At 31.8% G+C, this 24,427-nt stretch overlaps 1 protein-coding gene, 1 long non-coding RNA gene and 1 pseudogene across 3 annotated transcripts; 1 reads left to right on the top strand and 2 right to left on the bottom strand.

The window, feature by feature from the left end:
* Window positions 1-1,530: 1,530 nt before the first annotated feature.
* Window positions 1,531-6,477, bottom strand: LOC145613466 (putative methylesterase 12, chloroplastic). Its single transcript, XM_081668575.1, has 5 exons — window positions 5,821-6,477; window positions 3,660-3,899; window positions 3,432-3,575; window positions 2,705-2,839; window positions 1,531-1,971 (listed from the first exon to the last, which is right to left on the bottom strand). The coding sequence occupies exons 1-5, from the start codon at window positions 6,076-6,078 to the stop codon at window positions 1,699-1,701; spliced, it is 1,050 nt and encodes a 349-aa protein (XP_081524701.1). The 5' UTR covers window positions 6,079-6,477; the 3' UTR covers window positions 1,531-1,698.
* A 2,556-nt stretch (window positions 6,478-9,033) lies between these two features.
* Window positions 9,034-10,748, top strand: LOC145615602 (uncharacterized). Its single transcript, XR_014107299.1, has 3 exons — window positions 9,034-9,370; window positions 9,769-9,908; window positions 10,029-10,748. It is a non-coding gene; the product is annotated as an uncharacterized LOC145615602 (long non-coding RNA).
* A 9,882-nt stretch (window positions 10,749-20,630) lies between these two features.
* On the bottom strand, window positions 20,631-24,091 carry LOC145615245 (rhomboid-like protein 14, mitochondrial; annotated as a pseudogene). The gene is made up of 2 exons (XR_014107250.1): window positions 23,786-24,091; window positions 20,631-21,681 (listed from the first exon to the last, which is right to left on the bottom strand). The product of XR_014107250.1 is annotated as a rhomboid-like protein 14, mitochondrial (transcript).
* Window positions 24,092-24,427: the final 336 nt, after the last annotated feature.

Below are 24,427 nucleotides of genomic sequence, written 5' to 3'. Positions count from 1 at the left end.
GTTACTCCGTAATAAAAGGGAAAATACCAATCTATCATTAAAATTTTAAACTTATTTGTAGAATTCACTCTTTCATTTTTCATTTCATTATATACATGAAAAAAAATACTTAGGTTTTATATTTTGTCCACATGCAGTATATACAATATTTTTTTTTTGTTTATTTAAAAATATAATGTTGAATTATAAATAATAGTTAAAAAAATAAAATAATTTTTTTTTAAAAAAAATAGTTAAATTACCATGCATGACACGGGACCTAATCTAGTATAATACTCCCTCCGTCCCAAAAAGAACGACCCATTTGGGTTGATTACGCGGGTATTAAGGAAGTTAAGTAAAAAGAAGTAAAAGTATATTGGAAAGATAAATTTACATGGGGTTTGTAAAAAAATAGAGAGAGAAAGTAATAGATTAAGCCATTACCAAGGAGCTAATTTGTTCAGAACTCGGTTGACTGCTTCTATAGATAAGGCGGAGCGTCCTTGGCTCATGGAAAATCAAATTTTTATATGGGGAAGCTAATTTTGCTCAAATATTGTAGCAAATTGGTGGGTGTTTTAATGCAAATGGGTCTTTCTTTTTGGGACAAAGTTTTGGCTAAATGGGTCGTTCTTTTTGGGACGGAGGGAGTATATTTTATACAATAAAAGAAAATTTGTGAATATTTTTGTAGGAAATGAATCACAATTATATGATTTGGGGAATATATATATATTTTTTTGGAAGTGAATCACAATAATATAATTTAGTGAGTATTTATACAAAGTTTATAGTAAGTAATTAATGTTTGCAAAAAAAAAAAAAAGGAAGAATAAGTTTTGGAGGGAAAAAAACAGACCAAGAAATGACACGTGTTTTTCTTGGTGTCTGTTTTAGTATTATGTTATATTGATAAAGTCTAGTGTAAGAATGTGAATAATTTAAATTTAGAAGTGTTACGACTAAAAGCGAACGAATAAAGTATAATTTAAGTTCAAATCATATTAATTTATTTTTTCTCTCCACCTAGCCTCCTCCCCCGTTTACCACCATGGCAACCCCCTTTCACTCTCTTTCCATCTCCTTCCCCTTCACCAAGACACCAACCCCTTTCTCTCTCCTCCATCCCTGAAGGGGTATATAGTGAATTAAAAAAAATGCTCAAGAGTCAGTTTTATTACAATAGCCATTTATTTATTACTTTTACGAGGATTGCGCATGCTCAATCTTTCTGAGATGGAGTAACCTGTAAATACTTGTATACGTTTCCTGAACAACTCGCAGAAGAGGAGCAAGAAGGCAAACGCTTTACTGCCTATTGGCTTTTCCTGCCCTCCTGTAGGTTGATGTACGAAAATTTTCTTCCGTTTGTTACAACGGATGAGTACAGGTTGCAGTCAGCAAATGTAAAGCAACAGCAAGCAACTCCATGTCATGCCATTGGTGATAAAATTTCGACATGAATTGAGTTTTGCGTTTTAAAGAAACACGAAACCTGCATTCCTTCTATCTAATATGAAGTTCGCAACAAGAGAGTGTACAAAATGATTCAAAGAATTCCCTGTATTCTGTATATATAACAAAAAGAAATGAGGTAGCACAGAGTATACAACCATTCTCTTTCTCCTGTACAATTTCAACCTCAGATGGCAGATGATATCATATTCAATAAGCGGAAAACCATCAGATCATCAACCATTTCGGAGCTATCTTGAACTACGCTATTTGGGCAATCTCAAGTAACATTTTGTGAAGCGACTGGGGTTTAGAGAAGAACGGGCAATGATCACTACCTTTTATCTTGTAGACTCCCTCAGGTGGATTTTCTCTGACTAGTTTTTCTTGGACATCAGGTGCAAGTGCACGATCCTCCAGTGTTTGAATGAAAAAGCGCCTAACTGTACCATACTTCTCAGGCGATAATGAGAGCTTCTCCATTATGGGTCCCAAAGGGATAGGTCTCATGGAGACCATGGCTAAAGCAAAATCCTGAAATAATAATGTTTCCTTTAGAATTTAATATGTACAAGCAGCATCAGCATCTCAAATAAGCAAACTGAGAGGGAGAAAGAACTCATGCAAATTGAATTCTGCGAATATTCCTACAGATTTTAATATAATTATTAAGTATTATACTATCTTTAAGTAATAACAATCAAGCAAGTGCAATTTCTGATAGGCTTAAGCTCTCAACATTCTGGCAGATCACAATCAATCAGGCATGATAGGCTTAAGCTCTCAACATTCTGGCGGTAGAAATATTAGTTTGGGAGATGGGTCAGTCACCTCAGGGCTATTTGAGATGGGTCATAATAGGGTCTGTTGTCAATCAGTTTAGTCACATTGACTTAGTTGGGGTCACAATCATGGTATTTAATCTCTGCCGCATCACCACATTGTAAATGATCTTTAGCTTACCGCAAGCAACATATTAGGCCACAACAGCTGCATATCACATATTGCCTACATCCTCGACCATTATCGCGATTGCGACCAGATCCGAGATTACAATTCATTGTTATATACTAAAATAGATCATGTAATCTTGGGTAAACTTTGGGTTTAAAACGGGTAATCAGATTGGACGAATCGGATCCAGGCATAGAACACAGCACAAACTCATCATGTACAAAAGTTTGCAGAAGTCACTAATGTAATTAATATATTCACCAAGTGAAGTTTTTTATAGTTGGCGCATGTGACTTGAAATAGCTGAACTTACCTTAAGCGGGCTCTGGTTGAAATATAAAGCCTTCAAGTGCTGCCTCTCCAACATGAATGACGTGGGAGGATTATCAGTACCATTTCCATGAATCAAGAACTTTGACTCCTTCATAAAATCTTCAGAAGGACCAAGCTGCAGAAACAAATTTATCAATTCATGCAAATTGGATAAAATACCGCTCACTTTTTTTACGAAAAAAAAAATGCAAATTGGAAGATATATCACATACCAAAACAATGTTAATAGGTGGAATTACATCTGAGTACATGAAACTATTAAAAATGCTTTTGCACTGACATACCAGAAAATAGGCATTAACCTATCTTAGGATCTAACAGAAGATATGTGAAGCCCAGTACAGACATTTTAAGCCAAATGGAAACTTTTAACCTCTTTTACAATGGAATTTTATTATATAGAGGAGTAGAATCCTGCATAGACGAGGATGGAAGCACATAGTGAAGACATTCTCTTCCTAAACTATGGAAAATAATCATTCAAGACATGCAGTCATGCAAAAGGAAAATCCTTCATCTGCCAAATCATTCCAAATCAGAAAGATTTAGACATCCCCAAATTTTTTTACATGTTTAATACTAGAGCTGTAATCTGTATATATTTACATGCAGCTTGGCATATTAGATGCTAATTTTAGTTCAAAGTAAATTAGAGAACAAAAACTATCATTCTCAACAGGTGTATTATGCTGAGATGTTATAGATACCTCTTCAGAGAAAACATCAAAGGGCTTTTGTCCACTAGATACCATTGTGGCACAGACAAAAATGGCCTTGGAAATTTTCCGCGGGAATTGCTCCATAGCATACGAAACAGATGCGCCCCCACATCCATGTCCAACCAATATAATCTATAAGTGAAGCCCAAATGTTAGGCCCATACAGTTGCCACATAATGAGCATAGGTAAAAGAACTTTTATCAAAGGCATCTCACCTTTTCATCATCTGGCAGGTTCTCTATAAATGTAATCAGCGGCTTAGAATATTCTACCAGAGTAGCAATTGAATTTGTATCCTTTGTATCTGTACCTGATCCACTGAGATCTAAAGCAACAGGAAGCAATCCAGATTCTTCCAACAAAGCAATAGTTTTGTACCAACACCATGCACCAAAGCCCTCGCCATGTACTAAAACAAATCTTGTTCCTTTCAGGTTTTCTAAAAAGTCAGGTGCCTGAGGAAGATAAGAACTGTAAGAAAGCTACATTCTGCATAATGTTCAGGACCGAAAAAGATATAGAGCCAAAAATAACTTAGAGCAAGGTGCAAATAATTGTGATTTCTTATCTATTCTTTTTTCAATGCAATGAAAGAAATAAATCTCGAACTGTTTTCATTAAAATTGTTTATTACAGAAATTATAGGAAAGGGAGCATTGATAACCCGAAAGGAAGGGGCATATGGGTGTAGAAGATAACACAACCACATGCATTAGACTCAACTCTGTCAGACATCAGGAAAAAAATATTCAGATATGAACTTCATTAACGTCATAGTTTAATTACTTTGCATTTGATCACCCTCCACGGGAAGGGGAAACATTTACGATAAAATTACATAAGACTCCTCAAAGTTGGTTGGCATACTTACACAGATTACGCTTGAGGAGTTAAGGGTCACAAGTTCAGTTGTAACTGTGAGCATTCACATGGTCTTCTGCTAAATTTCAACGCAGCTTTGAACAGATTATAAAGATAAAATATTTAGACATAGGGAAGAAGATGAAGTTTGATTGATATATTACAATGAAACACCAATAATAGAGGTTATTTTCATAGAGTATTCGAGAGGTTTGTAAGCTACCAAAGTGTTAAAAAAAAAAAACACAAAACTCTCAATAATCTTCCACATAATTCTCTCTTTAATATGCTCTACATGTAGAGTTTTCCCTTGTGCAAACTACCTATCTAATTCATCAAGCTAATAAGCAAATTAATTCGAATTCTACTACCAAAAGTGCCCTTCCCGCATCATTGGTGCCTTGCATCATCACACAATGGTCACCCTTTTAAACATACACTGCCCTTTTACTTTAGCTCTTACACCTCCATAGGTAAACTATCAATATTAAATAAATAAAAAAAAAATCTAGCTAACAAGATGATGCAAATGACGTGAGATCATAATATCTTTTCAGCTCTGAAAGCTGCAACTTCTCTATCCCAAACTGGTACACGAGTAACATTGGTAAGAGGTTTAAATCACCAAAGACACATGAAACACCGACGAAGGCAATACAAGGGAATTTAACTTGCTAAAAGCTTACTCAATAATCACCTTGAAAAAGAAAAAAAAAAGAACAGGAATTTACAATAAACTGAGTGATGCTAGCTCCTTTACATATACTGTAGTATATTGAGTATTATATATTATTAAGGAAAAAAAAACCATTTGAAAACTAATTCTCTTTGAAGTACAATGATAAACTCTCAAGCTTTTTAACATCATGATAGAGTAATAATTAACAACTTTACACCATCAACTTTTTATAGGTGGTGCTGTGGGTGGCTGGTTGGTGGTTATTGTTTTTTTAAAGGATTTATTTTTATTTTTTTTGAAAAAACGTTAACTATGGTTAATTTTAATTAAATAATTAATGAAATAAGGTTATAATTGGGATAAATTTATCAATTGAGGTCATTTTGTGGAATAAAAAAAAAGGAGATCACCATTTCAGTGTTACAAAAGTTGAGGGTCGCCATTGAGAATTTCCCTAAATAAATTTATCCATAAAGTAAAAGTTACATAATTCTGAACCAGCTTTATACAAGATCCAGATTTGGGTTCCAAAAAAAAATACCATTGAATCTTCTACTTTCCACTTCACTTTTCAAACACCATAATAATCAAACTTTCTATTCATACCATCATTATACAAATAAAAGACGACTAATTCAAATATAATTTTCTCATGTATGTTGACTATATAATCAATCAATTAAATATAAACTCGAACTTCTAATAAGTGGGTCGGCTACATGAACCAAGATTTTATCTCATATCGACTGAGACCGTATATATAAAACAACCCGAAAACTACAACAATACATAAAATAAAATCAAATCAAATCAAATTTGTAAGAAAAACAAAGAACCTGTTTCGAGTTGGAAAAGGGGTCAGAGAGAGTGCGGCGGCGAGAAGTAGCGCCGCCAACTCGGCGAGAAGACATAGAACCAGGATCAAATCTCTGAGACAACTGATGTTGATGAAGCGCCATTGATAAAGCTCTTCTATGTAAAGCAACTTCTTCATCTTCAAGCAATTTTCTCTGAGACTTACTACCCATTCTCCTACTTTTTGATCCATTAATTCTGGTATCTTTCTTAGACATACAAATAAATCGATTACCCATTTCTCAAAATTTGATTTTGAGCAAAACCCAGTTGTTAGTTTTGGGAATAATTTGGTAAAATCAGTAGAAAAATCGGCAGAAAATTGGGGGTAAAGCTAAAGCTAAAGCAGCGTGTTTGACTTGGGGTTGAGTTGGCATTCTATAGAATTACAATTATTTAATTATTTAATTTCATTTTAATTTGATTAAATAAATTAAATGGAAATGAATTGAATTGAAATGAAACGAAATTCTGGGTGTGATTGATTGAGTGAATAATAGAGAGTAGGTGAAGATGAGCAGATAGTTTTAAATGATGAGAGAGAAGAAAGATTAGATGGGAGAAGTTGAGCTACGATTACGGATGAATGATAACTGATTTTAAGGGATGTAATTTAAAATGCGTAGAATTTTGTTTTGGCTTTTTCTCATTTCTCAACTGCTTTTTTGTGCTGACTTATTTCACCGCGCCAGAAAAAGAAAGGGAAATGTGGGAACTAACCCTTTAAAGGTAATTACTTGGCGTAACTGTGAGCTACCTGTTCCCGGAAAAAGCGAATCCGTGTTTTTTTAAGTGTTACACTTTTTATTTCCGATCGTATTTTTTTAAGTGTTACACTTCTTTTTTTGGCAAAAAACTATATTAAAATATTATATATCTTTCTCATCTCATAGTCCCCACCCAAACCCACTATTACTTTTTAATTATATTTTTCCTCACACATTCATTATTTTTCAATAAACTATTAACCCCACTATCTTTCTTTTACAATTTTTTAATACTCCAACTACCCCATTTACCATTATTTTATTTAAGTCAATTAAATTGCCTAAAACTATGTACCTGTCAAACTGTAACACTTAAAAAAACACGGAGGGAGTATACGAATAGAGGTATCAATTCGAGTACCAGGGTTGGTTTTGCTAAAGGTTGGGGTCAGGAATTCCAGATGCATAGGCGGATCCAAGGGGGGGGCCTACCTGGGTCTTGGCTCCCCCAATACCTAGATTTTGATATAATATAAATAAAAGAACTTGTATAAATATTCAAGTTTTATAGTAAGCTTAGACCCTGTTCTTTTGAGCTTCTGGGCAGAGTAGAGCAGATTTCATTATTATTATTAAATTATTATTATTATAATTAATGTTATTATTACTACTATTACTATTATTATTATTATTATTACTAATACTAGTTCTATAATAATTATAGTAATTATTTATTATTATTAATAAATATTAATTTATACTACTACTGCTACTACTACTATTAATACTATCGCATTATTATTATAATCATTAAATATTTATTATTATTATAATTATAATTATTACTATTATTATTTAATTATTATTTTTATTATTATTCTTAAAAATAAATAAATATTATTTTATTATAATATTAAAAATTAATAATTAGTATTATCTTTAAATATTAGTTATTATCTTTAAATATTATTTTTTATCATAAAAAATCAATTGTTATCATTATTATTATTATTATAATTAATATTATTAATTATAAGTATTATTATTACTATTATTATCATTATTATAATTACTATTATTATTATTATTATTAAATACTAATTATTATTATTAATATTATAATTATTAATATTAATTATTATTATTAAAATTATAATTATTAAATATTAATTATTATTATTAATAATTTTATTTTAAATATTAGTTATTTATTATTAATATTATTATTTTACATATTAATTATTTATTATTATTATTATTATTATTATTAAATTTTAGTTATTTATTTATTATTAAATATTAATTATTTATTATTATTATTATTAATTTTTAATTATTTATTTAGTATTAAATATTAATTATTTATTATTATTATTAAATATTATTGTTATAAAAATAAATTCAATATTAAGTACTATTTTTAAGCAGAGAAGAGCAGAGTAGGGCAGAGCAGATTGAAGCATAACAGAGCAGATTTCAGCAGAGCATAGCATAGCAGCTCTAAAGAACGGGGCCTTAGTTGGTTAGTTAGGCCCCATTCTTTAGAGCTGATCTGCTCTGCTTCAATTTGCTCTGCTCTGCTCTGCCCTGCTCTACTCTGCTTTGATTAAAAATAATGCTAATAATAATAAAATCTACTCTGCTCTGCTTTGGTTAAAAATAATGCTAATAATAATAAAATCTGCTCTGCTTCAATCTGCTGAAATCTGCTATGCTCTGCTCTGCACAAAAACTCAAAAGAACAGGGCCTAACTAGTTGCATAGATTTGGAGGTCAAGGGTTCAATTCCCCATGCTTGCACATTTTTTTTCTTTATGGCTTTATTATTTGAATTCTTTATACTCGTAACTTCGGCCCGATCTATAAAAAAATTCTAGATCCGCCCTTGTCAGGATGGGTGCATTTCAAAGTTGATTCATGGTCAATTATTATGTTCATTCAAGTAGAAACCTAAATCGAATTTGATCGGATCGAAACAGTCGGGTCAATTTTTAACACCTCTTGAGACAATCGAATTTTATTAGAAATTGTAGCTCATTATTACTCGTAGTTGGTTTTTGGTGTTTGGAACATGTTATAAGCCTTTGTTTATAGTATTTTTAGAATGTGGTGTTCATATGAAGTAGTTTGTGTTTATGAGTTAGGGTATGTTCGATCTCTTCAGCTTGATTTCAGATCAGTTCAGTTCAGCTCTAATCAGTTAAGTTCAGCTTAGTGATTTTTTTTTTGTTTTATATGATTTAGCTAATGATATTGTTAATGACAATTTACTTTAGGTGGGCAGATATATTTAAGTTCATCTTTAGGTCTAATGACATTGCTAATGATTATTGAAGCCAAATTTCATACCTTTTTAGCATATATTACGACAACAACGACAACGACAACGACGACGACGACAACAACAACTGCAACAACTACAACAACAACAACAACAACAATTTACAACCTAAGCTTGGTAAGCAAAGATATTATCACCTACCAAGAGATCCATTCTATACAAACATTATGCACTGCTATCTAATCTTTAAATCCAATCGATATCCTGTTCACACTTACAAAGCTGTAGTTTTTTACATCTAATCTTAACATACATGATTTCTCCTTACAAGCAGTCTGCACATCAGAGTTTTTATTGCTCCAGAGCAGTTGATTTCAGCAACTCCATATACTGTATATTGTTGGTTTGAAATTTCTTCCTAAACCGTCTTCTTAGCCCCCAGACGAGGGACTGCATATTAGTGATCCTCAGTTGAATGCCACATATTCTCTTGATCTTTGCCCAAAGATCTTCAGCAAACTCACACTCAAATAGCAGATGGTGGTGAGTTTCATCATGCTGCCCACAAAATAGACATCTATTATCTGAGCAAAGTTTAGGAAATGATGTCCTTTGCCAAATAATTGAATACCATTTCATAGCTTCATTATGCTTTTTAATGATCTTGTAAGCCTTGCTGATAGAATATGCACCTCCTGTAGGCCACCAGCTCTTGTTTGATTTTACCCACAGCTACGTAATTCCACACAAATAAGTCTCTAACACCAAGCCCTCCATATTTCTTGGGAGTACAAACTTTTTCCCAGTTCACATGTCCACTCTTATTTCTGATAGTCAGATATAGATGTGGTATATTGGTTAAGAATGGAGGTTGGAACTGATTAGATGATTGAGGTCCTCTGTGGTGCATTCGTTTATTTTATTTTATTTTGATTGTGTAGGCTTTGATATATGAAAAGCTCCCTGACATGTTCAACGTTCAAACAAGGAGCGATTGAAAGGAAGGGGAAATTGGACTCAACAAATTTAAAGAAAGAATATGGAATAGCAAGATTGTCATGGACACTTTGCTGGCGATAACGTAAGTTGATCGAATAAAATTTCCTATACAGTTTTGATCTTAACAATCTATGCTCATTATGATCTTCTTCTTCTTTTTTTTTTTCCTGTTGCATTGCTTAATTTGATCTTAACATGACAGAACAAGAAGCTAGTCCAAAACAAAACTCAGTATATTTAAGGGGTTGCTTCAAGGGAGATGGACATCATAATATCTATTGATGATAAGGATGTGTCACTATCTTAATCAATTGCGCCTGCAATCGAGGAAAGAGAGACAACTTCTTTTCTCCATGAATGCATTGATGAATCAATGAGAAAACATCCGGATGTCTCGAGGTCTGATCTTATCACAAAATTACAGGCGCACTACTTCGTAGGGGAAGCCTCAAATTCGCATTTATTATTGAAGCTAGTTGAGGTTCCATTAATTTCCCCTATCCATAAGAAGGGGCATGATGTTTCATCCCCTGAGGTTTCATTAACTTCAGCCACTTTTGATTACCAGCCTTTTGAACAACACTATAAGGTGGTCAAAGTTAAGCTTTATTTTGAGGTTGAGTGGTAGGGGTATTGTAATCCCACCATTGCAACAAAATTTACCTGATTGTTACTTGTAATGTTTCAGGAAGATGATGGATCTATCAAAGTAAAAGCCCCTAAGTCCCAAGATTAGTCCAAAAGTCCAAAAGATAAGGTGGACAAAGTTCTAATCATGATGATATCTTAATGGGCTGCATTGCAGCGATTCTGATCACCTGATTGTTACTTGTAATGTTTCAAGAACAAAATAAGAATTCGCGCGGAAAGAAAAAACAGAAGATAGAAAAACAAGCTGCTCTCAAATTGCTTGCCAGAATAAGCGACGATGATGTTCATGATGATAATGATCAGAGACCGGATATAAAAAAAAAATGATCAGAGACCCATAAAGGAAAGAAGACAACCTCAATTGCTTATAGACGAAATTTCGGGGAAGAAGCAAACAAATAACTGCAAGAAAAAGAAGGGGTAATCCAAACCATCGGAAACCTCCAGCCTTCAAGAAGAGAAAACCTCCAAGGATAAGAAGGGGGGAACCTCTAAGCCATCGGAAACCTCCAACCTTGTTACTTAAGAAAGGAAGAAGACAATGAAATAATGTGATGTTGAAACTGATTATGGTATCGTATTGGTTTTTTAATTTTGGTAAATTGTAAACTTGTGGAGCATAATAGATTGCATGTAAATGACAGGGATAGGTTGATTAGCTTAGTCAACTAGATTGAAAGGGTGGATTATGAATTGAGTTGAGTTTAGTCCTGACTACAAAATTATCACAGCTTGGTTCCTGGCTATCCAAATGTTATATATCAGGCAGATGTTCATGTGTTTCAGTTCCAATACCACAAAGCAAACATGTAGCAGCAGAGCAAATTCTCGGACTACTCTTGTTGCTCGAGCTGTTCCAAGCTCTATCTAGTAAATTTCATTCCCGAAAATTGGCGTAAACAAACTCTATCTAGTAAGTCCAAATAGGGCTCATCCCATTCCGCTTTCCACATCTAAACCAGAAAAATATTTTAAATATTTCAATTCAAACAAATTCCTTATTAATTTGTAGCATATTAGCATGCAATTATATAAGCTAACAAATTTCTATAGAATGCTATTAATAATTTTATAATAAACTTCCTAAATTAGTCTACCCTAAAATTTCACAAATATAATGACAAATAAAAATTATGAATATTACTAAATTTCTTGTAAATTTTAACCTTAAATAAGGTAATGGACAATTTAAATTTCATATATTACTATAAACATAAAAAAGTTTTAAAAGAATGTCTAATAACAATTTTGTTCATTACCAAATATGTTCATTAATAATTTCTTATGGTAGTCGCTTTTTGAAAATACATTGTAAAATCATCCAGAATGCTATATCTTTTAGAAATCAATCCTATAAATTACAAACACTAGTCCATTTAAGATAATGCCTAAGTCCAATTATAGCTGTTTATTTATTTTATTTTATTTTCTTCTTTTTTGGCTAAATAACAACAAGCTAAAAGCACACAACATCATAGAGCCCAAATCTCACCAACAAACCAAAGAATTATCTACATTTCTACAAATAAAACCCAATAAGAAAACAACAACAACAACAACAACAACAACAATAATAATAATAACAACAATAACAACAGTAATAATAGTAATGATAAATAATAACAACAACAACAAAAGTAATAATAGACAACAACAGTAATAATAGTAATAATAATAATAATAACAACAACAACAATAATAATAGTAATAATAACAACAATAGGAAATGGACCGCAAAAATCCTCTCAATTACATTTTGACAAGAAGAGTGTAGGTAATTGAATTGCTCAAACTTCCTTGTGGAGGACATGTTCTCTTGAAATCAGGCAAATGATACTTCAACTCAGGTCCAAAATGTAAAATACAGAATTATTTTTATTTTCTTAAACACTTTTATATTTTTCCGCAATTATATTCACCATATATTATTATTAACTTTCATAAATTTTTTTTTATATATTTTTATGTATTTTTATATTATATACTTGTATATATTACACTTTACACTTGTAAATAAAATAATAAATAAACAAAAGATCATTAGTCCATAGTTAGAAATCATTACTCCATAGTCTAATATTTCAGTTCAGTTCAATTTAGTTCAGCTCAGTTCAGCAAATCAGAACATGCTCTTATGACATGCAATTATATTCCATGTGATTTTCGAGATATTGTTCCATTTTTTTCTTTTTAGTTTGCTACTTTGAAATTGTTTCGTTTTTTTTGTGTAGGTAATATCGTCCCTATAAATTCTCTTTAATTTTCCTCCACCCCTGTATGAAGGAAGACAAAGTTACCTACTCACTCAATACAATTTTTAACAAGATAATTGCCACAAAAAATTCTTAATAAATTAAGATAATTCTATCGTTGAATGAGACAACTACTAGTATTATTTTGATAGAGTAGATTTTAACTACTTAACATACTCCTTCCGTGTTTAATAAGTATTACACTTTGACCGACACATAATTTTAAGCAATTTAATTGACTTAAATATAATAAGAGGAAACGAAAGAAATACAAAAAAAAAAAAATAATTGTCGGTTGGTGTGGGGACCATTAAAGAAGAAATATATAATATTGAAATGTACTCCCTCCGTCCCCAAAACATCGACCCTTTTGGCCTAATTTTAGTCCCAAAATGATCGACCTATTTGCATTAAAATACCCACCAATTTACAACAATATTTGTGCAAAATTAGCTTCTCCATATAAAATTTTGTTTTTTCATGTATTTTTAATACTTTATCTCTCTACGTTTTTACAAACCCTATGTAAATTTATCTTGCCAATATGTTTTACTTCTTTTTATTTAAGTTTCTTAATAACCGCAAAATCAACCCAAAAGATCGAAGTTTTGGGGACGAAGGGAGTAGTTTTTTGCTTCCCTACCTTATAAAAAGTAGAAACATACTCTTATGAATAGTGTAATGCCAATTATACCCTTCAAAATGTTTATTTACATACATACCCTCATTAATATGTAGATGCTATTTTAATGAATAGTGTGTAGACAACTATACCCTCTAAAATATTTATGTACTTTTATGCTTTCATAAATGTTAGTTGTCTTGAACATTTATACCACCTAAATATAGTTGATTACATATTTTCTCTTATATTGTTCTTTTTTTAGGAAAAATTTCTCTTATTGTTAATCTAACTAATTTTGTGATTTAAAAGCCAAACCAAAAAAACCTTCAAGATATGGCTAGCTATGACGCGCGCATCGCGCGCGTTAGCTGCCCTAGTAAAAGAAAAAGTGTGTAACATTTATTAAAACACAGTCGCATTTAGTATGTGTAACACTTATTAAAAACACGAAAGGAGTAACAGTGTTTACTTGGTTCTTATAATGGTGGATTGGTGGGTTGGTGGCTATCAAGGCTAGACCTTAGCCTATCCCGTGCGGCAGCACATAGCCCAAGTTTGACTGAGCACTCAAACTATAGAAATATATATTTTGCATTTAATAAACATTTATACAAACTACTCCCTTTTTTTTTGTTTTGTTTTGTTTTTTTTTTTTTTTTATTAGCATCACTTTTTTTTTTTTTATGGTTGTTTTTTTAAATGCATCACTTCGACATTTGGTAACTTTATACTACTCCATCCGTCTATTTATTAAAGTCCCTAATCCTTTTTTGGCAAATCAAAATTAAAGTCCCATTATAAGAATCTTTCCATTTTTATTAAAAGATTTTTTACAATTCTAACCTCAATTCTGATTTTTTGTGCCTAATATTTATGACACACTATTTTTTTTCCCCTCTCACTAGTTATTTAATGCAAGTAATGTGCTTTGATACTTGTTTAAGGAATCTAACAACAACCTTAATTCCCGTGAAAAATGAGATGAGGACTTTAATAAAGAGACGGATTAAGTATATTTTATCATTTCTCTTTCTTACTTTAAACCCCACTCAAATTATTTTATCATTTCTCTTTCTTCAATGGTCCTCTCTTTAATAATAATAATAATATCTATCTAATCTCACATACTTTCTCTTTCATGGTCTCATCTTACTTTTACTACGTAGTATAATAATTCATTCATCCACTCATAATATAATATTACCCTCCTAAACTACGTGCAATCCCAGGTGATGCAAATAAAAAAAATAAAAATGGAAGGGAGTACTAAAGTACTTTCTCTGTTTTTTTTACTTGACAGAGAAAGTACTTTAGTACTCCCTTCCATTTTTATAAAATTATGGCCATTGTAATGATATTAAATCTCAACCCTTTATTTTTAAGAAACGATCTTATCCATTCATTAATCACTTCATAAAAAAGGAAAAAATAAATTAAAAAAACTACTCTTTTTTTTTGAAGAAATAAAAATAATAAAAAAAAAACTACTTCATATATAAATTACAGTAGTTTTTAAAATCCAAACTAATAAGAAACACTTTTTTTCCAAAAATTAAACTTAAATGTGTTACAATTATATGCCTTTTTAAGCTTCAAGATCGAAACTTATACCTTCCATGGAAAATCTATCTATTAAAAAAAAAAATTATACTTCCAACTTTAATTTATAGAGTACGTAATTACTCTCCATAACTCTTGCTGGTGATATTAAATTACCATTGTCTAGGTAATTTCTCATTGGATTGATTATCCAATTGAATATGAATTTCACGTTAAGTGCAGTGCGTTGATTAGTTGTTCATAATTTGCAAAAAATTAGCAATGGAAGATTTAGGTATAGAGTAGTTATTTTGAACGATTTCCCTAGAAATTGTTTAAACCAAAATTAATTCCTACTTTGCACCGTTTTAAAAATTTATTCCCTAGATAGCGTCCACGTAGGATCGGGTATTAGCTTTGGTATTTTAAAAAAAAAAAATTTATTTTTTATTTATAAAGTGTAAAACCACAATTAGTAATAATAATGGTTATACTTTTAACACGTCTCCCCTATCTTCCCATTTCCTCTCTCCTCGGTTCTCACAATCTCACTGAGAGTCAACAAATCAACAATGGTGGAGAGTATGCACTTGAACTCTGCAGCCCCAAAACGCAAATGTTGGCCACCAATTCAATTATTGTCGTTGGTATTAAAACAACAAAGATGCTATTTTCAAGCTTCTGCATCAACCTCTTTATTCACTCTTTTTTTTTTTCATTTCAAACCTTTTTTTCTTCTTAGATCTTCTCTCCCTTCTTTCATTTGTTTTGATTTTTTGGGTAATTTCATACAATTATGAATTAGAATTCTGGGTAGTTTTGGTTTCAAAAAAAAAAAAAAAATTATGGGTAGTTTTGATTTGTATAATCTCCACCGGGTAATTTCATACAATTATGAACTCCCATGTAATTTTTTTTGATTTTTAATTCCTGTTTTAATTTCATGGGAATAGCTCAACATTCAACCTCACAAACTAGTTTGCGGTCGACCCAGAAAACCCCATCTTCAAAAAAAAAAAAAAAAAAAAAAAACCTAAGCTAATAAACAATCCTACGTGGACACTATCTAGGGAATAAGTTTTTATAAAAATGCAAATTGGGAATTAATTTTGATTTAAACAATTTCTATGGAAATCGTTCAGTTATTTTTGGGAAAAAACAATTAAATTTTTAAAAGGTAGTTTTTTGGGTCAACTTAATCAATGGTATTAATTTATATAATGAAAATTCAGAAGATAATGTGTAATACAGTTTGTGGTTTAATTGAGTTAATCTTCATCATTTAATAATCTACAACAATTGAAATAAGTGTTCTTCTCTATTTTCTATTGAACTATTGAAATTGGTCATCTGTTTCTTCTTTTTCCTGTTTTCTATTGAATTTGGAATGGTGTAGATATACTATAATTATTAAAGTAACAAAAGTGGTCAAAGTCGTATTCATTTAAAAAAAAAAAGACCTCAACAATGGCTAAAAAAGATAAAAGGTCGGCGAAAATGGCAAAAAAGTCCCGATAATATTAAACACATAACTTACTAATTTATTTAGTAACACAAGCAGAGTGTTTAGTAGTAACACAAGCAGTTATGTTTTGTAACTAAATATAAGAGACGTAGCACTACTTATTATTAACAAAAAAATCCTACAAATGTCGATATTTATCTTGCAATCTTGATTACTAACGATGAACATAAATTTGCTCCGATGAAATATTGTCTCCGAGTTCGATCCCTCACAAGAACATGAGTTATCTTTTTTTCAAATTTTATTTGTCCTTACCCTCGAAGTGATATTTACAAAGATAGTAACAAATATTGTATCCTAAATCTTGTGATGAGTAAGTTATATTTTATAAATACACTTTTGTAGTAGCAACTAAACCTAAAAAAAAATTGTGAACATATTAGTAATAAATTGATAATATATATATTACTAATATGTTCACAATTTTTTTTAGGTTTTGTTGTTACTACAAAAGTGTATTTATAAAATATAATTTACTCATCACAAGATTTAGTTATAAAAAAAAAAATTGATATAATGAATATAATTCTCAATAATTTTTCAAACTTTGAATTCTATACATAGACCGTACCATAGTTATAATTTTCAAAGTTACCAATTTACCCTTAATAATTTAACTTAATAAAACACATTAATCATTAAAGGAAATAAGGCAACATTATATTGATCACGTGTAATGATTTTTGTTTGAATTTTTTTCATGTCGAGATAAAGAGGCGACAAGTGTTTAAACTTATAGATGATGTGAAATAGACACAGTCACTGAAAAGTCATAAGAAATAAAGTTGAATAAGTAAAATATAGTAATCGAGTTTCAGATCAATATTAACAATTGATGTGAAAACTGTAAGTTTATGATTAGTTACCGATGAGGTAATGAAGAGTAATATATTTTGTTTGCTAAATGTTTACATGGTGAATATCATAATATTTCACAATGTTGATTACTAATACGTTGCTAATATACATTAAATTTGGTACCGGATTTGTATCTCATCCTTAATCACAACGGTTTTTTTAGTATAGTTTCCTTAATCACATAATTATACGGTAACAAAAAATGAAAATATAGTATTCAAAACTATATATTTTATTCATATATGACACTTTTTTTAGTAAAGACTTTTTTGTAAAAAAAAAAAAAACGAAAAGTAATAACTTATTATTAAAAAAAATATGTCGTAAATGTTGGGTTAATCTCCCCAAATCACACAGTTAAGTAAGTATTATTATTATTAGTAGTAATAATAATAGTGTAAGAAAGATGAAAAAAAAAGGTGAATGCGTAATGCATGTAGTTGGACGGTAGAGTAGTAGTAAATTAGGGGACTTGAAAGCCCAATTGTACTATGGTTGTGGGCCTTGTGGCAGAAGGTTTTAAGGCAAAACCTTGACTTTGTATACTTGCATTTATTTGGCAAGTTGATGGAAGGTTAAGGCTTGAAGAGGAAGGTTGATTGATTTTGCTATATAATGTAGGTTAGTGTCGTGAGTTTGGGTAACCAAGAGAAGTAGCAATGTAGCATACTAGCAAAAGAAGTAGCACATAGCTATAGTAGTGAGGGAGGAAGTGACGGAGAGACAATTAGACAAACACAATATTAGTGTGAGGGGTATTTTAAGATTAGTATAAGTACTAACGTTAAAGGGTACTTAGTGTAGACTATTCTAAATACATTGTATCTAATATTGTAATTGTAGTAGTGGTCATTGTAATCCCGATATTATTGCTAGTAAAGTTGTTTTCGTCCGTGGAGATCCGGACCGTGGTTTTTCCCCTTATTGAGGAGGGGTTTTCCACGTAAAAATCTTGTGTGTTGTTTATTTTGTTATTCCGTATTTTATTATTTTTCCTGTTTTTGTTTTTATCCGTTGTTACGTCCCCAACAATAAACACATGTGATATTTAGCAATAAGTGACAATAATTATATTGTGTGTAATCAATCATGATTCGATTTAAACTCTTAATTATTTTATTTAAATCTTCAAATCTATAAAGTAAATCTACTACCCTTAGATGGTAACTCTGAAAGGCGTCAATAATGTTTCAATTTTGAAGTTTACAAGCATATTATTCATCCTTTTTTTTTTTTAAAAAAAAAATCATTTTATTTAATAACACTTTGAATTTATTTTATTAAGACTTTGTATCTAACACCATTTGTTTTTATTAACACTTTGTATTTATTGATACTATTAGCAAACTAGTCATTTTCCACATATTTAATATGAGTACTTTTTTTTGGACACATAATATGAGTAAACTAGTATACGTAAATATGATAAAATCAAATAAAAAATTAAACCAACTTATTTAGTAAAGCAAATAAAAAAAAGATAAGTTATAAACATACGGGAGTATTTAGCAATAAGTGATAATAATTTGTGTGTAACCTTAGCTTTTGTGATTAAAAACCTTCAAGAAATGAATGAAACACTCCAATGTATGAATTAATTCGTACAACACTTGATAATTGTATAATTGTAGCAAACACCTATTTAATTTTCAATAACTTTTGTATACATCCGGTGTACAGTAATTTACTGTACATCGGGGGTCACTTTTTATCAAATTTAGGGTCACTTTTACAATTTTTTGGGTAACTTTTATCAATAAAGTATAAATACTTAGTAACATTTATTTATGTTAGGGTAACATTTATCCATATTAGGGTAACTTTTGCTTATTTTAGGGGTAACTTTATAACGGATGTACAATATTTATTGTACATCCGATTTATTTAAAAGTTTGTGTTTAATTTTATATAGTTTCTTCCCGTCAAAAAAAAAAAAAATTATATAGTTTCTTATATGTAATAAATATATAATCTGTACTTTTTTGGTATGTTTGAAATTTTTGTAATAATAATAATGACAAATTACTAACACTTCTTTAAAAAGTTACAAACATAGTAAGGTTAAAATTGTCCAACTTCATAAATTTTTTTAAAATGTAGCGATATGGATGTCTATAAAAAGATCTTTAAAAAATAATTCCATTGGTTTTTTATAATAATTTTTTGATTTGCAGTTTGTAAAATATCGTCAAATGAATTATTATTCGATTCTTATAATAAACAATTCTCTTCATTAATGACGTTGACTAGGATGTTATTTTCTTAGTAACAAAATTGTATATTTTAGTAACGTGAAATATTTTTTTAGTAACAAGAAATATTATTTGGCGCCAATAAAATTTGTCCCGCCTTCTTATGGTAAATGGTGCCAAAAACCAAAAACTTTTCCCTCTTAATTTTCCCTCTCATTTTTTTAGCTAATGATGAGTTGTCAATTTTTAATTGGTAACTATGTTGGGACCACATACATTCAATATATGTGTATCATTGTCCTCAAGTCCTATTGTGGCATTGTTTACCTTATTTTCCTTAAGCATTTCATATTCTAAGAGCATCTCCAATGGAAAGCTACAATTTGTTATAGCCCACCTTGTGACATCAATAATTTAAGCTCCTATATTTTCAAGCTACAATATACTACAATGATTAGCAGCATTCACTTGTAGCTTGCTAGGAAAAAAAATAAAATAAAAAAGAATAAATAATATTATCCATGTGTTCAGATCTAAGTGGAAGATGCTTAAATGTAGAAAAATAAGCAATACTGCTTGTTTGAGCAGGGCTGCTCATATAAGCTACATTCAACAATTCAATCCAATGATAAGCCGCATGTTTATAACTTTAATTAATTTACAAGCAGGTCCCTTCTTCATACTATTGGAGATGCTCTAGCATAACTTGATAACTTTCTTGTTTTGAAGGACATATTCTAACATAACTAATGCCTTGATATTTCGTTTTTGGTAAATACAGCGTGAAATTATAATTTGTTTTTAAAGGGTGGGGTAAAACAGAAGCTTAATTTTGTAATTTCAAAATATGTGCAAATATCAATTTTTAATGGTAATTTGAACAAAGGCCAAATTTTATACTCCTTGTTGCACTGACAAAGGGCTTGCAATCCCTAACCTAACTCGATAAACCGACTCGAACTCAACCCGAAATTACTGAAAGAAACCCCAATCCAACCTGAATCGAACCCGAAAAACCCGAATTTGACCCGATTTGAAACAAATGTCATAGTCTGCAATAATTTTAAATTATATACTATTTTTAAAACTTTTTAAGCACAACCAAAAATTAACCCAAAATCTAACCCGAACCCGACTTGTGACCCGAATTACCACCCCTATACTGACATACATGAGTCAACCTCCAAAAAGGTTAAGGGCCATAGTGGATAATGGTAATGTGGTACAAAGGCCACATCACTCAACCAAATTAATTCTATGTACGTATCACGTATGTACAAACGTTTAATGGGAAACTAAAAGGTTAACTAGTCAATAAGCAAAAAACATCAGAATTGATCTATCTTTTAAGATGTACTCAGTAGTCAGTTTGTAAGTCTCCATATCCAAGTTTTCTTCCAAGGGTAACTACATGGCTAGTTGACTATCAAATATCAACTCACCAGAATGCTATCTGCTAGAGCTGAATCTTTCAAGCCTCCTGCGTCGTAACTCGTCTAGAGAGAGGTTATTCTGCATATTTGATGCAAAGTAACTTCCATCTATACCAGCCCCACACATTTCGCACACAGACAGCAAAACTGAATTGTCAAATGTACAAGCAGGACATCTCCATACTCCAGTCACATTGCTTCTCTCTCCTCTCCCTACAACTCCTCTGCCAGAATACCTTCTCGGCCGAATTAAGCCCCGGAAAAATCTCAAGGGCCAGCTAAATACACCAGAAAGACTTCTAACGACGGATCTCAAAGGATTAGGACCTGAATATGATCTCTTCAAGTGCAGATAAAGAATTCCAGCCAATATCCCACCAAGATGACCAAGAAATGAGACACCTGGTACAAACATCTGAATGAGAATCATTTCAGCCCATGCAGCATGACGTGAAGGTACAAGAATGCCATGCACGAATGTGTAGTCATCTGACTGGGCATTGAGAACAACTTTCATGGCAAGGAGGACGCCAGAAAATCCCACCGCAAATTCAGAGTAATATGCTTTCTGGTAATCAAATAACAAGAGGGACTTGGACAACAGTAAGGTTATTCCCTGCGACATGGTGAGTAATGTAGCAACCATAGTGGCGAATTCAATATTTCCATTGAAGTCTCCAATTGGATCCCTTTCCATAGAAGAGATAACATATTGTAAACCAAGTGAGATTCACCCATGTGATAAAATGGTGACAAAAAGAAGCGTTTAAGATCCTTATACTGTAAAATCAAAGAAAGCAGATAGGTTGTTTCAGTCATTACTATATAAAATGTGAGTAGCTTAACAGATGAATGATAGCCTAAAGATAGTCCGTGTCTAGTGTAAATGGATGTTCTGCTCAAGCAAATATGAAACCACACATCTTGGCAAGCCAAATAAGAAAACAAAAAAAAGAAAAACAGAAATTGAAGCTGTATCCAATTAGCAGTCGTCCTTCACATGCATAACCTATGTTTGCTCTGAATGACACTTTGTCAAAGGGACTCAAACTAACAAGTAACGCCACAACCGCCTCCCACAAACAACCCAAAGCAACATTCATATTAAGGAGAGACACCCACCTCCCAAGTCTTGAATACAAAACCATATTCTACTTTTAACACTGCAACAAACATTCAGAATCCAATCACCTTAAACAGGGAGCAACAAATCTACCAATCGTTACACCCTAGTACGTGGTCTAGACAGTAAAACCAGTATTTAAGCAAACAAACAAACAAAATAAAAAATGTTGCAAATCAAGAAAGATGAAAGAGGAGTTTAAAGCAGCTATCCTGTGAAACAGGTTCTAAGAAACAGTATCTAAATTAGATCATTATTGACAATCTAGAGCCTTTATGAAGTATTTAGCTGCAACACCAAGTACAGAAAAGATGAACAGCAGCAGCAGCAAGAGGGACAATATCAGCAGCTAAGCGTTTTTTTGGCGCGGACACTTCATCATATTCCACTATCATCATATCATTGCTTAACTTTAGTGAAAGCAAACCAAATTATCAACAAGGCTTAAAATGAAGGTGGTAACCAATTAACAAAAACCCATTAATACAACTGACAAAGAATTCCTCTAAAATCCTCAACCTTCAATGACCAACATTCAAATTAATGCACAAGTTACTAAGCTAGTATCCTTAGAGCTAGGCATGGGCATGAATTCAAGCAAAGGAGAAACTTGCCACAGATGGGACAAGCATCATGTTTTCTATTTTACAGTTTCATAATCAATTTTCCTTCTTAGTGGCAGAAACAACCTTGCCATCACTTGACAACCACCTGCTAGTGGTAGTAAGGGACATGCAGCAACCAACTTACTAAGTTATGGTTATGAATCCTATAGTTACACGAGGATTCAAGATCCAACCTACTTTTAACATGGGGAGTGCCCACTAATACCAGTTATGGTAACAAGTTAACAACCCAATATCCCAATAGTTAGAAGATAGATAAGCACTAATAAGCACTTTCGAATTCTGTCATAGTAAATCCTGGTTAAATTTAGAGGTTCAGCCTCGGGCCCTCGGTATCTTGAGAATTCTTCCAAGAGTCAGCTTGTTGGTCAATTTATTTTATTTTATACAAGTTGGTGAGTATTTATACTTCTTGTTTCACATTTTATAATGGATCCTTATGATGATTCAAGCTATTACTTTGAGACTAAGCCTTGGTTGTTGTATATAAGTTTTTTTAGAGGCAAGTATCTGCTACACTTTTAGTCCACTGACAACACTTCCTTACCCTTGGCCGTAAATTCCATGACCATACTCATCATGAACATATGTCAATAAATCCACACTCAAAAACCCATATGAGTTTTATGTCAGAAAAAACAAAGCAAGGTAGTGGTGCAGAAAATTTTGTGTTTACTTTTCCATACCAACTTAGGGCCTGTTCACATTTACTGAATTGAGCTGAACTGAACTGAACTGAATTGATTGGAGCTGAACTGAACTGATTGGAGCTGAACTGAACTGAAATGAATATTTTATAAGAGAGGGAAATTAAGAGCTGAACTGAACTGAACTGAACTGAAATTAAGTAAATATGAACAGGCCCTTAGTTAATTTATTTAATTTTTCCAACAAGAACCACAAACAAGTTTTAGAGAGCAAGAGACAATAGTATTATGCACAAGTTTTAGAACTTGAAAGTTGAAAAACAGCAAGATAAAAATCATTCATTAACTCATATCAATGTAAGCAGCAAAAGTAAGGATGAACAATGAGAACATTTAAAAGATTTTCTTGGGTGGTCGGGTCGTGTGATAAACAACAATACATGAAGGAAAAGAAAAAAAAAGCTTAGTAATCAGGTGAAACAGTGTACCTTAAGGATTAAGTGCGCATTGAACCAAACCTCACTGATATGGGGGAGGATAGACTCCAGGAAAGCAGGCCTTAGATAGATGAGAGTATTAGCAGCCAACAATCCAGCAGTCACAGGAGGTTTTCGCTGAAGCCTGTAATATTCGCTCACGGTATGCAAAACCAATAAAGGCAGCATACCCCTCGAAACCCTTCTTCCACCAATATCCATCTTTCAATGTAAGCTTCTATAGACAACTTGCTTGAAATGCAACTGATCAAGGTTTCCTCCTCTTCACTTTCCAACAATCAATTCTAAACCCTACATAACGACAGCTGAATGTCAATATCCAATTTACCGAAGATTATGCATAACGAACATTTATCGTCTTATTGATTCATACTTGCATCAATTCGAGTACCAAATGCATCAAGTATAACCACCACTATACAACAACAATAACCAGATCATATACAAACCAATGCAAATCAATATGTCCCACTGCCCCCCCCCCCACCCCACCCCATAATATACACACTAAACCCTCGCTCCCACCGAGCCGTCTGTCTCTGCGTACCACCCCACAAAACAGGAAAGAAATATTCGGACATGGTTAAACAACCTAGCTAAAAAAAAAGGTAATTTTGCAAGAATATTACTTGA

This window comes from Chenopodium album, chromosome 25, assembly GCF_948465745.1.
Source record: "Chenopodium album chromosome 25, dcCheAlbu1.1, whole genome shotgun sequence".
In the NCBI taxonomy this organism is placed as follows: Eukaryota; Viridiplantae; Streptophyta; class Magnoliopsida; order Caryophyllales; family Amaranthaceae; genus Chenopodium; species Chenopodium album.
The sequence above is the reverse complement of the archived record's forward strand: the minus strand, read 5'-3'. Positions and strand labels throughout refer to the sequence as shown.

Bases quoted from the DNA above. Each gene is read 5' to 3' on its own strand.
- LOC145613466 (XM_081668575.1), bottom strand. From the start codon at position 6,078: ATGGGTAATCGATTTATTTGTATGTCTAAGAAAGATACCAGAATTAAT. The intron at 3,900-5,820 runs GTTCTTTGTTTT...TATCTTCCTCAG, and splicing joins CCTTTTCCAACTCGAAACAG to GCACCTGACTTTTTAGAAAA. The intron at 1,972-2,704 runs GTAAGTTCAGCT...TTATTATTTCAG, and splicing joins TCAACCAGAGCCCGCTTAAG to GATTTTGCTTTAGCCATGGT.